The 14,719-nt window shown below is 40.5% G+C and overlaps 2 protein-coding genes across 3 annotated transcripts in view; one reads left to right on the top strand and one right to left on the bottom strand.

Annotated features, from left to right (window-relative positions):
* Nucleotides 1–3,380: 3,380 nt before the first annotated feature.
* borcs7 (BLOC-1 related complex subunit 7) lies at nt 3,381–6,166 on the top strand. Its single transcript, XM_019882218.1, has 5 exons — nt 3,381–3,552; nt 4,003–4,065; nt 5,257–5,300; nt 5,387–5,407; nt 5,521–6,166. Exons 1-5 carry the CDS (start codon nt 3,391–3,393, stop codon nt 5,570–5,572), a joined length of 342 nt encoding a protein of 113 aa, XP_019737777.1. The 5' UTR covers nt 3,381–3,390; the 3' UTR covers nt 5,573–6,166.
* Nucleotides 6,167–9,837: 3,671 nt separating this feature from the next.
* The window catches only part of nt5c2a (5'-nucleotidase, cytosolic IIa), a 27,122-nt gene continuing 22,240 nt past the window's right edge, over nt 9,838–14,719 (bottom strand). Inside the window, exons 15-19 of one of the 2 annotated variants that reach the window (XM_019882201.1) lie at nt 13,996–14,047; nt 13,717–13,777; nt 13,367–13,543; nt 13,001–13,271; nt 9,838–12,884 (exon numbers count right to left, since the gene is read on the bottom strand). In XM_019882201.1, coding sequence (XP_019737760.1) covers nt 13,053–13,271; nt 13,367–13,543; nt 13,717–13,777; nt 13,996–14,047 — 509 coding nt within the window. In that variant the 3' untranslated portion in view covers nt 9,838–12,884; nt 13,001–13,052. Of the gene's footprint in view, nt 12,885–13,000; nt 13,272–13,366; nt 13,544–13,716; nt 13,778–13,995; nt 14,048–14,719 lie in introns of those variants that run through there. The other variant, XM_019882202.1, reaches the window with a different exon arrangement.

The following is a 14,719-nucleotide window of genomic DNA, read 5'->3' as shown; positions in this document are numbered from 1 at the left end:
CCCATGTTTGGACTTCCTGAATGGAGACTGCAGCGTCATATCACGTCAGCGGTAGCTGTGAGTGTATGTGTATGTCAATGTATGCCTCAAACCGTAGTAGAACAACTGAGTGTGCAAACTAGGAGTCACTTTTGAAACTGTCAGCTAAGTGGGAATGGTGTGGTGTGTTGTCCTGTTTGGAGATTAAGCCGGGGTGGAAATTAAGGAATGAATGTACAAACATAATGTGTGTGCATGGTGTGCAACCAATGTCACTTTGTGCCCTGAGAGGGTGAGAGCAGTGTGCAGTTGCTCACGCCCACAGATTAGAGCAGGGGTCCCCAACCGCCGGGCCGCGGACCGGTACCGGTCCGCAGGGCATTTGGTACCGGGCCGCACAGAAAGAACTTGCCTTATTTCCGTTTTATTTATTTCGGAATGCGAAATATGTTTTATTTTGAAAAATTACCGGATTCTCTGTTACATCCGTCTGTGTCACGCTTGACTCACGTCAAGGCACACTTCTCGGTCAGGTGACCGATGACGCTCATAAACAAAACGCTGAAGCCCGCAAAATGAGTAAAAAAGCTGCTTGGAGATCGCAAATGACGGTGGCCTTAAAAGTACGTTCGAAACAACTGGATCAAAGTTATGGCTGAATACTCTGAGATCGCCACAATAGCACTGTTGCTATTTCCGACATCCTACCTGTGTGAGGTGTGGAGTTTCTGCAGCAACAGCGACTAAAACAAAATTACGAAGTAGACTGGACATAAACCACACACTTGAGGTGTCATTGTCTCCTATTACCCCGAGATGGGACTGTCTGATTGCCGAAAATCAAGCTCGGGGCTGTGGTGAGTCGTCATTTTCATGCACTTTGAATTTGCGTTGTATCGTATTTTGAAGGCATTAAACATTACCAGAGCGATAAGAGTGTTGCGACCAGATTAGACGCTCCTTGTGTTTTTTATTATATTTCGAAAACACCAGTTTTCATGCAGCTCATACCATATTATTTTGTTGTATTAATCCGCCACACCTTAAATGCCGGTCCCTGAAAATATTGTCTGACTTAAACCGGTCCGTGGGGCAAAAAAGGTTGGGGACCCCTGGATTAGAGGGAATATGAATCCACACGAGCAGAGAGCTGCAAGTTTAACCCGACCATCTCATGAAGAAAAACTGGATGCTTGAATGCTCTTTTTTCATGATGAATTATAACAAAAACAGAGTTTACAGTCCTTGATGTGCAAGCAGAAATACAATCTAAGGTAGGAATCATGCAGGCCGAGGTAGGAAATGAGCTACAGAGACACCCGCACACCCACACTAACAGAGGCCACTCTCATCTTCAGGCCACCGTCAAACGAAGACACACCTGTGACTTCCTGCAAACCTTATTCTTTTATTTTAATTTCAAATTGTTTTAAATCAGGCATGTCCAGCTCAGGGCTTGGAGTGCCGCTGCTCTGCCTTCTTTTATTTTAATTTCAAATTGTTTTAAATCAGGCATGTCCAGCTCAGGGCTTGGAGTGCCGCTTGCTCTGCCCTTTTTTCCATCTCGCTCAGCTCCAGGGGTGTTGCAGCCGGGAGAGATAGAAAACAGGCAGCTTCGGCTTTCAGACCCTTCTTGTTTTTCGTGCTTTCCCTGCTAAGGACTCCTGAAATAAAACAGAATTAAAAACTCAAATGTAAATCTACTACTTTTGTCAAAAGGCTTTTGACAAGTCAATGTTGCACTCTAAACGAATATTGATTGTTTTTTCTTTTTCATACAATCGAATCAAACAATGAATTAAAAAAAACTGTAAATAATATCATTTTGTCAGTATTACAGCTAGTTATCAATCATGTATACCAAGCACTGATTAGAATATACATATGCAGATCTGAATGAATGGTGCATATTATATTTTAAACATTATAACAGATTGATGAAAAAAATAAACTGGTCATTTTGCTGAGATAGATGTACAGGTCCATATATTCCATATCTGGCCATTTGGTTGTTAGTCTTTTTAACTGTGTCATGGACATCAAATCCTGGATGGCAGAGAACTTTCTTCATCTTAACCAGGCCAAAACTCAAGTTGTAATCACCGGTCCTGAGGCCCAGAGAGAGAAACTTTTAACGAAAATAGGAACACTGTCTTTAAACCCCTCAACTCACCCTCGGTGTTATTGTGGCTTCTGAGCTCACTTATATTCCACATATCAAAAATGTAACAAAAACCTTTTGCAGCGTGTTAACTACGTCGTTCACGTGTACCGTTTTAAAATGCTTTTATCGGCCCTCCAGATTCCCATTCTTTGCCAGTACCCTCAGTGAATTGTACATGAAAAGCCGGGTTTTTTTTTTCTTTTTTTTTTTTTGCCTGGCATCCCACCCTGCTAATAGAAACATGTGTCGCAGGCTATGACGCAAATCTTGGTTGACAGAAATGTTGAAATGTAAATTTTATTCTTCACAATTTTCCAGCATTAGAAAACGTTAAGAATGTTTGTGTCATGTTTGTCCACCTACATTAACCATATTAAAACAAAAAATATATGTCCCTCCCCCATCTTTTTCCATTTTCAAACATTTTGAAAAAGCCTCGGGGAGCCACTAGGGCGGCGCTAAAGAGCCACATGCGGCTCTGGAGCCGTGGGTGGCCGACACCCGGTCTAGGGCCTTCATATGTTTCAGAACTACTTTTATTGTATGGACCCTTGTGAGCTCTGAGCTCCTCTCGGACTGGCCTTTTAATCATTCCGAAATGTATGAAAAATAAAGTGTTGCATATTGATATTCATCTGTCTACGAACTTGTTAAATCATTTATGATAATTGTGGAATATCATTGAAATGTTGATTGTCTACATTAATTTGATTCATTACTAATAAAATCTAACTCAAGGTAATTTGAGCACATTTGAGCCGTGCGTATCAAACTGAAAGCCCTTTGCAGTCATCAGTAGCCAAGAAGTAGCTTTGAGTATGGAAAAGGTGGGCGACCCCTGCATAAATTGTCTAAAGATGTGAATTTGAGTGTGAAGTGCACTCTGTGATTGGTTGGCATCCAGTACCCTACCTCTCGCCAAATACAGCTGTGCTCGGCTCCTCAGCTGCGACTGTTTTGAGTATCAGAGAAATAAGACTTATAGAAAAGGGATGGGGAAATCATAACATAATTAGCACAGCATGGCATAGATGGTGATTCGCAGCCAGTTTGCCATGGTAGTTGTGCTGCCGGAAATGATCTAATGTCACTTGTTCAAAAATGTCGATTAATTACTGACGGTAATAGCTTCTTTGTTCTTCTACCTATGCCAGCTAAATACCGATTACATTCTTTTCCATTATAAAAATAAAATTTTGAATACTAAAAGTTTTGAGGAAGACGCGCACTGTTTTGTCCCTGCTCGCATGCCGTTGTTAGCCCATTGTAACCCAAACATGGCGTCGACCGAAGCTCAACCTCGGTTTGGGCAGTCCGTTAAAGGATTATTATCTGATAAAGTGGGTTCTTGCAGCGTAGACGCGATCGCATTGACGCGCCAGGTGCTTAAAGTTTCCCGCAGCCAAGAGGTTAGTTAATGCCTTTGTTTTTAGTATTTCCGAGCAGCTTCACATTTCATCGGAGCTACCAACCAAACAGCTGATTGGATCCTTCACCATGTTTTTGTAGTAGTTGCAGCGCTCTTGAATGGCAATTTGTTAGCAGCGGTGTAAGACTGCAGTATAATTATATTATGTTGTATAAGAATTAGGTAAGATTGTGCTTTGTTTCATTTCGCTAATGCTAACCCTACTTTGAATGGACAAAGTTCGTTGATCGCAGATTTCGCGAAGACCTAATTACTGCACCACTGGCCCAAAACGAAATGTCATGAAATCAGGAAGCCATACTGGTAGCCTTACATGTATCAGTCTACCAGTTGGCGTTTGTATGTAGGGTTGATCTGTGATGTGCAACGCCAGTGTTCTTTTTGTAAGTAATTCCAAATCCTGCCTAATAGTTGTTATGATGCCTTCCAGCTTCTCGGTCAAGCAGCCAGAAATATGGTTATTCAGGAGGACGCCATCCTACACTCAGAGGATGTGAGTATGTATATATGTGTGTGTTATAAACGCTGGTCAGTTTTGATTAAATGCGTTTCATTCCGCAAATTAATTTATTATTATTTTATTAATTTATATGGATGTCGAAAATAAACTCAACCTGTCAACCCTGCTCCATGTTTTTGGAAGATTTTGAATCATCATTGTGGAAAAAAAATTGCCATCACTGCATTTACCAACAAAACATTATACTTGTGATAAAGCATAGTGGAGCCATCATAATTCTTTCTTTGTTTTTCGTCAGGTGCCTGCAGCTACGCCTTATGAACAGTTTAATCCACGTACATTTAGCACCCCAAACCTTCAGATGTCTGCTAGAAAGCTGAAGCAATTTACCAAATAATTGTGAAAATAAATGATGAGGAAAATTAATGTTCAATTGGTGTATTGTTATAATTTTAGGTCATGATGTAGATGGATGAATGGATAGATAGATAGATACTTTATTAATCCTATGAGTGAAATTTGAGAATAAGTAGTGTTGAACGATATGAACAAAATGTTATATCTTGATAGTTTTTGTACTTGAAAGTACAGTACAGTATATGAAGTGGTTTTCAATATATGCTTATTTTCTCAATGTAATTATAAAACACGGACTTTATTTTGAAAACCAAATGATGTGAATTAACGATGAATAAGAATAGGGAAAAAACCACAAACGCCTTTTCCAACTAATGCAGCACAGGAGAAAATGCCCCATTATGCACCTGGCCAAAAATGGACACAGCAATGGCTAAACCAGAAGAAATCAAGGGGCATTGGGGTGTTTCAGTCAGCGCTCTCATGTCATCTGAAAGATTTGAATGGACAAATATAACCCAGTCAAAATGTACTATACAAATAAGATATTTATTAGCAAACATTTGTGTATTAAACGCAATTAAAAATCCAAACAAAGCAACTTTGTCACCCTGCCAGTCCATCAGTTCACGTCTACCAATTTCACGGACGACAATGACATATTTGACTGACGGCTCGTTTACTCTAAAATCTCAGGAGGGCGTGGGAGAACAGCTGCATTGATTGAATGGGAATTTAGATCGGTTTTACCAGGTGACAAATCAAATGTGTGAGATTGTATTTTTTTTGTCTCCCCTGTGAGCGACCGCAAATGTCTTGGAGATCAGCTCGGTGCCCCTCATAATTGTCGTCCCATCTGTCTTTCAGAGTCTCCGGAAAATGTCCATCATCACTACGCACTTACAATATCAGTACGTCATTTTCGACCTCACACAAATAAAATGCACAAACATCCCGACATTTCGAAATGAAACGCTCTCCTCTTTGTTTCATTTAGGCAGGAGGCCATCCAGAAGAAGTAAGCACCCAACCCTTTTGTTGTGCTTTTGTCTCACTCTCGCACCCATCCGTCTCCAGCTTAAGCCACGGTATCATTTGACGCTTGCTGCTTTGTTCTCTTCTTCCTTCCAGCGTGGAGCACTCTCAAAACCTGCAGGATCAGCTGATACACCTGCTCAAGTAGACGAGCACGTCGGGTTGTTTTTTTTCCATACAGTCGTCGTATCTCCCCGTAGCAAGATAGCAATGTTTTGTTTTGACGGGACACTGACAGCTGTGAGTAATTCTGTTTATGATTGTGATTGTGTAGGACATTTTTGACAGTGCCATGCCCCTTTCGAATGTGCGCCAGTTCGTCCGCCTCAGGATGAGGCATTCTGAGAGAGATTTTCTGTGTGTTTTTGATCATTTAACTTCCGTTTTGTGGGCGACTTACAAATGTATTCTCATATTCCGTTGTGAGCTTCTGTTGCTCATCATCCAGTTACAAGAAGGTGTTGACGCTGCACTTAGGCGTCGTACATTTACTGCAAGTGTTCCTGATCGTCACTGCGATCGTAAAATGTGACAGAGGAGTGGGAAGCGGAGCTGTGCTCTGATGACTTCATGTCCTGTACATGTGATCGTAAAACGCTGCAACAATTGCTGAAACTGCTGAAGTTTATAATTGTCTTAAACAAGATCGCACCTCTTCCGTTAAGGTACGCAATTTTGTTCAGTGTTCACATGGAGTTCATGGGATAGGCGTACAAATGAACAAGTCAATTTTTTAACCCTTTGGGGGACAGCGGTTATTACAGTGGACAGCTTATCATGTTATTAGGTTACAAGTTATCATTATTGGTGCATGAAAGGGTTAAAATATTAAAAAAAAATATCCAGATGATACTGACTTTTGTTTTTAAGGGAAAGCAGCCAATTGTTTTCCCTTAAAAACAGAAGTCAGTGAGAGATATGGATATTCTTGCACATTAAATTTAGAACTATTTCTGGTTTCTTTTCATGTAATTTGACGAAGAAAAGTAAAGACATGCTCCATTGAAGTTTATCTTGAGAATTAATTGGGAGAATTTGAATTATTGGCAGATTTCACTCATCTGGTCATCATTGTTTCGATGGAAAACAGCTTTTTTTTCCTCCACACTTTTAATGGCAAAATGTCTTGATCTCTGTGTTCCAAACAAAATGTAATAATTTGCATCCGAAGATGCTCACAACATTTTTGGCAAAAGAGGATCCACTTCAAACACCTGCTTTTGACACCTTCAAGGCCACTACCAACATGGCACCTCCATATTTGTGTGACCTCCTCCATAAGGCTCCTTGAACCCGCACCCTCAGGTCCTCCTCCGCCTCCTCTTCCTTCATCCAGCCTTTGCTCATCTCCGTATCAGGGAGAGGAGAGCTTTCAGCCGCTCTGGAGCTCTTGACCACCTGACCTCTGCCACTCAGACGCTCACTGCCTTCAAATCCAAACTGAAAACATATATTGGTTTGCAGAATTATTCAGCCCTCGCTTGAACTTTTTGACCTTTTGCACAGTTTCACACTACATACATTAAAATATAAAATTAGGGTTTTGTGTGTGTGTGTGTGTGTGTGTGTGTGTGAAGAATCAAAACCAAAATTCATTTTTCATTTTCTTGTCTTGATTGTCCTCACTACAAAACCCATTTCCAATGAAGTTGGGGTTTTATGTAAATAAAAACAGAATACAATGTTTTGCAGATGCTTATTGTAACACGTGCAGAATGTGGCGAGGCATTGTCTCAACTAAGCAGCGACGTCGTTGAAAAAGGTGTTGCTTGGATGGCAGCATGCTAAATGTTGCTCCAAAACCTGGATGCACCTTTCAGCATTGATGGTTACCCAAGCTGTTCTCCCCGAACCTGCGTGGCTTTTCTCCGGGGACTCCGGTTTCCTCCCACATTCCCAAAACATGCATGGCAGGTTTATGGAACACTCTAAATTGTCGCTTGGTGTGAGTGTGAGCGCGGGTGGTTGTTCGTCTATGCGTTCCAAACATTCCAAAAAAACAATTTGAAATGTGGACTCGTCAGACCAAAGCAAAGGTTTTTTTCCCCCCATTGCATCATTCTGTCCCAGAATGGCTCAGAGAAACTAAACTGTGTTTACCGACACTGGTTTTCTGAAGTGTTCCTGAACCCACGCGGCAATCTCTTTCCACAATGGTGTGTGTGTGTGTGTGTGCGCGTGTGTGTGTGTGTGTGTGTGTGTTTAATGCAGTGCTGCCTGAAACATCGAAGGTCACATTTTTGTCCTTGTCGCTTTTTTTTACAGAGATTCTCTGACTCTTTTGGTACTATAAACTGTAGATGATGAAGTCCCCAAATACCTTGCAATCGCATGTTGAGAAATGTTCTTGAACTGCAGGACTATTAACTCATACAATTGTTCACAAAGTGAGCTTCACCCATTTCTTGCTTTCGAGGCTCCTTTTATTTTTCAATCATGCCTCTCACTTTTCCAATTAACGTGTTTGCCTGTGGAATGTTCCAAAACACAGATTGAAAAGCAAACCGGCCTACTTCACTTGAAATCGGGTTTTGTATCATGGCCTAAAATTTTAAATCATTTCCAACTGGGAGACATTTACACATTTGAAAGCAAAACAGGATTAAAAAAATGCAAACTAAGAAAATAAATACGTAAGTAAGGTATTTAGTTTTGAATCCACTTACAAGTAGATGACCCACATACAAAAAAAATCCCTTTCTCCACACTATACAGTACACTGAGAAAGGCAGCTTTCTTCAAAAGCATAAAAGCACCAGTTATAATATTTGGATTCCCCCAAAGCATTAAGAACGTGTTATCAAATGCCCTTCGCTGACTGCATCATCAGCAGACTTCTGATAATGCGCGAAAGGACAAACTTATCAGCAGTCCGTTGGCCTAAACAGCTGCGTGACCTTAATGGTGTCCCTGAGACGTAATGCTGAGATGTTACCCAATGTTGCACACGCTCAAAAGGAGCAAACTCAATCTGTGCGTACATTTGCACAGTATTATACCGAATCATTTTGATAGACTGCGTTGGACTCTCCAAACTTTTCACCTGAAGACCAAACCAGACTCAAATAAAATTTGTGGAGACCTGAATCGACACATGGGTACCATAAATGAATCATCGCAACTGTCATGATGATGGTTATTGTACAACTTAGATTTTATTGATGAAAGAATTACAATGGGACAAATGGGAACATCTAATCGTTTTTTATTGTTGACAAAAAGGCTGAAAATGCAAGTCAGCCCTTGTGAAATTTTGAATGGAGTCAGTAATATAAACACAATTTTAGATTCTGTAATCAAGTTCAATAGTGCAATTGCAAAAATGGCCCCATCCATTGTTTGAGGAACCCAAAGTGATTTGTATCTAAAACATTGCATCAAACACAGACGTATGTCAAAAGCACTGTACAAATATCTCCTATTATCATTTAAAAAAAATACATTAAAGGTTGTATAAAGTAAACGAAAACAAAAAATACATATTTTTCACTCCACAATAATATTCTGTTTTACTCCTATCATAGCGAATAAGGTAACAATTAAAAATAAATACCAGTACATGGAACAGTACATGTCGAAAATACTTTATATCCAAAAATAAAAAGTAAATTCATACTCAGTTTCGTGAAGGGGGTGAAAAGGAGAGATGTCGGCGATATCCAAGGAATAAAGTTTATCTTTGGCACAGATGCCTAATTTGACCTTGGTGAAGGCCAGCACTCTCTCAGCATTTGTAATATGGCTGTTGTATGACAGGTATTACACACTATGAGTTCGTAAGTGCATCCAACCATCCATTTTCCGATCCGCTGGAGCCTATCCCAGCTGTCTTCTGGCAGTAAACGGGGGACAACCTCAACCAGTTGCCAGCCAATCGCAGAGCACACAGAGACAAACAACCATTCGCGCTCACACTCACACCTCGGACAATTTTGAGTGTTCAATCAGCCTGCCATGCATGTTTTGGAATGTGGGAGGAAACCGGAGTACCCGCAAAAAACCCACGCAGGCACGGGGAGAACATGCAAATTCCACACAGGAAGGCCGCAGCCGGGAACCCACGACCTCTGCGCTAACCAGTCGACCACCGGGTTGCCCTGAGTTAGTAAGTGTTTAATGTATGATACACATATGTTGTTCTGCAAAGATGGCTGTTTGAGTAAAATCAAAAGCTGTCATTTAAGAGTAAAAACCTTTTTAATACAGCATATTGGAAAAATGGCAACCTTCCACAAAATGGAAAATTCATTTGGTAGTAAAACAAAACCATTTGATTCATATGCATAAATGCAATCAAGGTTTTACAGCACGTGCATTCAAGATAACAGCCAGATTAAATTGTTCCATTGAATATGTAAAAGAAGAAGTAGAATTGGTTTTGTGCACACACAGCTTCCAGTGAGACAGCTGTGTGTCTACAGCAGTATTTTATATCTTCCCCCATGCGCGTACAGTGTCATCCTGTGCAATCAAGTCAGCCATTCCAGCTAATTATTAGAATTTAATCCAATATTTTACATTCCAGCGGAAACGCAATGTTGACAAGGAAAGGAAAACAAGTAAAACCAGAGGTGGCGGAAACTCCCCCAATAAACCAATTGGGGCAAACCAGTTAGGCTTGGTCATCATGTATCTGCAACGACTGACACGTGCATAATACTCAACTCAACTGTATTCATAGAGCACTTTAAAACAACCACCAATTTATATCGAGTATAAATGGAGCAAAAATAACAAAAACAGATTGATCAAAGTCAAGTTTCTTCCTTCAGTCAGGGTTGCACCACTGCATGTTTCAATTGTTGGGGAACGACACCAGAAGACAGACTGCTGTTGATAATGGCCGAGACCTATTTACCAAACCCTGGGAGAACACCCTTCGAATTGAACAGAGAAGTAAGGGAGGCCAAATGGCTAAGTCTCGCAAACCACCTCCTCTAAAAATGTCAAGGAAACATTTCAAAAGAATTTAACACCGCTGAACATGGAACATGGATGGAGGGGTCAAAGGTGGTGTTTGAAACAAGAGTGCTAGCTGTAGAAACCTTATCAGTGAAAAACTGCAGGAACTGATTGCATATTTTAGGGGAAAAGTTGAAGTAAATAGGCTAAGGGGGTTGAAGTACAGAATCAATAGTTTTACACGTAGGTTGTGACGGTTAGCCTGAATTAAGTTTGATAAATGTTCTTTTTTGGCCTCTTTAACTGCGATCTGGTAATTACGGCAACAGTATTTCCGGATTTGATAGATCTGCAGCTTGTCTTTTTTCCACTTAAGTTCAGCTTTGCGGCACTCTTGTTTAGCAGCGCGAGTTCTGTCATTAAACCATGGCTCGGGTCTAGCTTTTGACTGCACAGTTTGTAATGGAGCCACCGAATCCAGTGTAGCACAGCAGGATGAGTGGAACCAGGAGGTAACTTGTTTGAAGAGGAAACACAAAGCTCATTAAAGGCATCTGAGAACTGACCAAGGGAAAGGGTCGAAAATCTGGAAGTGGGTGCACTCCGGCAGATTTAACAGCAGCACAAGAAAAGACGACATCAAAGAAAACAGTCATGTGATCAAAATAACATTGTACAGGACTTTCAAGTTTGGTATCAGTCGACCATTAAGGAAGAACTCAGTCTAAAGTATATCCATGTTCATGTTGGGCAACATGTAATTAATTTAAGACTACCATGTCTATTTTTACTCCGAAAGTAGTCTTTTACATCTCAATTAAATAAAAGTAATCAAGTGTCACTTTTTCCCCGAGTTTTCAGTCTACAACCAAATTAGAATTTGGTGTTTATAATTACAAAAACAATGGTGTCTTTGTTTTGAGTAAAGAGCGTAAGCACTCTTCTGCTACCATTGTCCATCGCAGGGGTCGGCAACCCAAAATGTTGAAAGAGCCGAATTGGACCAAAAAATACAAAAAACAAATATGTCTGGAGCCGCCAAAAAATTAAAAGCCTTGTAATGAAGCCATATTAAAATAGATTTCCCTCTCCCATCTTTTTCCTTTTTCAAACATTTTTGAAAAAGCGCCATTAGGGCGGCGCAAAAGAGCCGTACGCGGCTGCGGAGCCACAGGTTGCCGACCGTCGGTCTATAGGGAGGGATTTGTGTCAAAATAATTCACATAAATACATCTGCGATTTTTGTGTCCACAAATGTATTTGTGATTTCCACCTTTTCTTTTAGTTGTGTGCGCTTTTATCACGACTGCGTGTGAATTGTCGAATGTGCGCTTGCGCATCAGCGGACAGGCGCATTTATTTTTGACAAAACGTCACAGCTCAACATAAACTTATTGAAAGGCCATCCTTATTCCCAAAGAGGAATTTTTGCGATCTCCACTAAACGGGAACGAGCTATATCCTGTTTTTCGTGTTACACACGTAAAGTGAAACACGGGAAAAAGAGCCTTTAGCAGATCGTTTATTATGTGTTTAGGTTTCTTTTCTTTGTCCGCTGCTGCACTGGCGCAGAATTGGAATCAGTCGAAGAATGTCTTCCATGTCAACACAAAACAAGCTTGACGAAAACAAATTGTTGTTTCCCGACTTGTCTACAACAAACACATTTGAAAAGATCAGATAAAGGCTCGTTTTCTGTTTTTCAATTTCCATGTTCGCTCCCATTCAATGGAAACAGCAACATGGCCTCCTCGCGGGCAAAAGTGGGGTGGCCTTTCAACACGTTAATGTTGAGGCGTGATGTTTGTGTCAAAAATGTGCAGGTCCGCAGATTCACAAACGCGCATTCGACAATTCACGTGCGGTCAAGATCGAAACACACACATTTAAGAACACATTTGATATATTTATATTATATATTTGTGGATACATGTTAATATCACAGATTTATTTTGTGTGAGCAATTCTGAGATAAATCTCATCTCACCCCAGAGACAAAATGGCAGCGGAGGAAGACATATGCTGCTTTCGAGAAAAGTGGCAAATCCGAGATTGTCCCAGTTCCGACCTCAAAGTGTTTGAGGCCAAAGATTCTGATAAATTGTGTGATGTTCTTGTTCATTCACAACACATTTTGACCTTCAGCAAACTTAACCTTCAGAACTTCCTAAATCATATAAATAAAAGAATATCTTATCTTCAAAGCATTTCATTCGTTTCACCAAATAATTTGACACAGGGAGATAAGACATGTTTATGCAGTCAGTACAAATCACGCGGTGTCACGTGATGTTATTTTGAACAACTAAATCAATGTAATAATTAAAGCTTAATATTTTTATAATCTTGAAAATGATGTTTTGACATTCACCGTCTGTCTCCGTGGGGATCGCCATCACATTAAAGTGAACAAAGGGTCCTTGGGTTTTTTTTCTGCTGACTTTGCCACTCGGACGATTTCAGTTCAAAGGGACATCCTAGTGCACTTTTCGAAGTGGGAAGTCTGAGTTCCCACCTTCCCCGAAAGCAGCATTACACTCTTCCCTCAAAACAAAGACTCAACAATGCAAACATTACTTTTTTCTCATTTGGGTGAGAATGTTTGTCGTCCTAACGAGAACTAGATTACATTGTTTTCTGCATGTCACTTTAGGGCCTCCGTAACGTTCAACATACAGCACATGTCCTTTCAAATAAATAAATAAAAAGCGTTTTCCATCAACGTGCTACTCTTCATCATCATCCTCATCATGGCAGTGGGTAATCTCCTGCGGAGCTTTCGGGAAGAAATGAGGGGGCTGGATCTCACTGACGGATCGGGTCATTTGGTTTCGTTTCAATTCCACCTCCTTTAAGTCTAACTCATGGCGGTTTCTTGTGGCCAGCGGCGACTCTTTGTCGTTAACTTTCACATGGATGTGCTCCACTGTTGACTCGTGGGGCATCTGAGACAGAATATTATCATCATACAATGCATCTAAAAGCTATAATAATAATAATAATAATAATAATAATAATAATAAAAGTGTGAATGGCCCACCAGCACATGTGAAGCTCTGAAGAGATAACTGAAGGGGTAGTAGAGCAAGTTGATGAAGGAGGCTGCATACAGGTCTGCGTAACGCATCACTTGAGAGGCAAACAGAGTCGGACGGGATCCACTACGAAACAAACTTCCCATCATGCCATAGCACATGTCCATGTCATGTGTCACTTTCTGGAAGGGACAGGCAGATTCAAGAAATGGGTTTTAATCAGCTAATTGATATGACACCTGGAAGATGTATGGATATCACAGCTAAGGAGGGAAAGGTACAAAGGTGAAATGAATTTCACCTACATATTTTTTCATTATCACTATCTGTGTAAAAGGCAGAGCAGTGGTTGTACCTTAATACGTCGCTGGAGTGAACTGATATCAGGCCTCTCATTGCTGCTGCTATCCAGGTGCCTGTATTCAAAATATATTCACAGTCAATTGTCATCGACAACACGTGTGAATATAAATCAGCTAAAGCAGCTCACAGCTCAATTGCTTATTACGAGAATATTAATTGAGCCATGCTGGTAATAAATAATCAGCAAAGACACCAATAGGTGTGGAGATTTATTTCCCACCATCATTCAAGTAGCTCAAATGAATCACAAAAAAAAAAAAAAAAAACCTACTTGTAAAGCTCAGCGAGGAAACAATCCAGAGATTGAAGCTCCTCAAATATAGCTGAAAAGAGAATCTTCATTAATACATTTAACATAAACCACTTCTCCCAGTTGTTTTTTTACAGAATATGCTTTTCACTCTGGCTTCCCTCGGTAAATTGGTGCATCAGAGGCATGACAACAGAGCTGTAGTTGATTTGCTTCTCCCTGTAAAACATCTTGCCAAACTGAGTGAGTACACAGCCAGCGTTGCCAGCCATCTCAGTGTGACGGGTGTGAACAGTGAGTCTCTGGTTAAACCTGACCTCAGTGGCGGACCCTGAGGGCCAGCAAGGCCTTCTCTGCTGGCCTAAACATTCTCAGAAAAGTTTCTGAGAATAACATAAATTTGTTATTTTATTTTCATAAATATGTTAACAAAATTATTCTCTGTATTCTTTACGTCATATCATTTCCACTTAGTTGAGTGGCTTTCAATGTTATTTTAAATAACATTGAAAGCCACTTGAAAAATAACTTATTTATTATGGTAGAGTTTTTAACCAATCATATTTCAGCTAGCTTGTGTTGCCAGGAAAATTAAACTTGCTCGGGGCCTTCAGATTGAACAGAGCAGGCCCCTGTGCGCTGTAAAATGAACGGGCACCGTCAGGTTTCAATAGCCAAATCAGATCACGAGTCTGAGACTCGTGATCTGAATCCTGTATCCTGACTTGTTCTCGTCTCCTACTAG

This window comes from Hippocampus comes, unplaced genomic scaffold (assembly GCF_001891065.2).
Source record: "Hippocampus comes isolate QL1 unplaced genomic scaffold, H_comes_QL1_v1.1 scaffold36, whole genome shotgun sequence".
Taxonomy (NCBI): Eukaryota; Metazoa; Chordata; class Actinopteri; order Syngnathiformes; family Syngnathidae; genus Hippocampus; species Hippocampus comes.
Note: the sequence above shows the minus strand (reverse complement) of the source record. Positions and strands in the feature narration are given on the sequence as shown.

Coding starts and splice junctions, on each gene's coding strand:
- borcs7 (XM_019882218.1), top strand. CDS start 3,391: ATGCCGTTGTTAGCCCATTGTAACCCAAACATGGCGTCGACCGAAGCT. Junction 3,553..4,002: donor AAGTTTCCCGCAGCCAAGAG/GTTAGTTAATGC, acceptor GATGCCTTCCAG/CTTCTCGGTCAAGCAGCCAG. Junction 5,301..5,386: donor ACTACGCACTTACAATATCA/GTACGTCATTTT, acceptor TGTTTCATTTAG/GCAGGAGGCCATCCAGAAGA.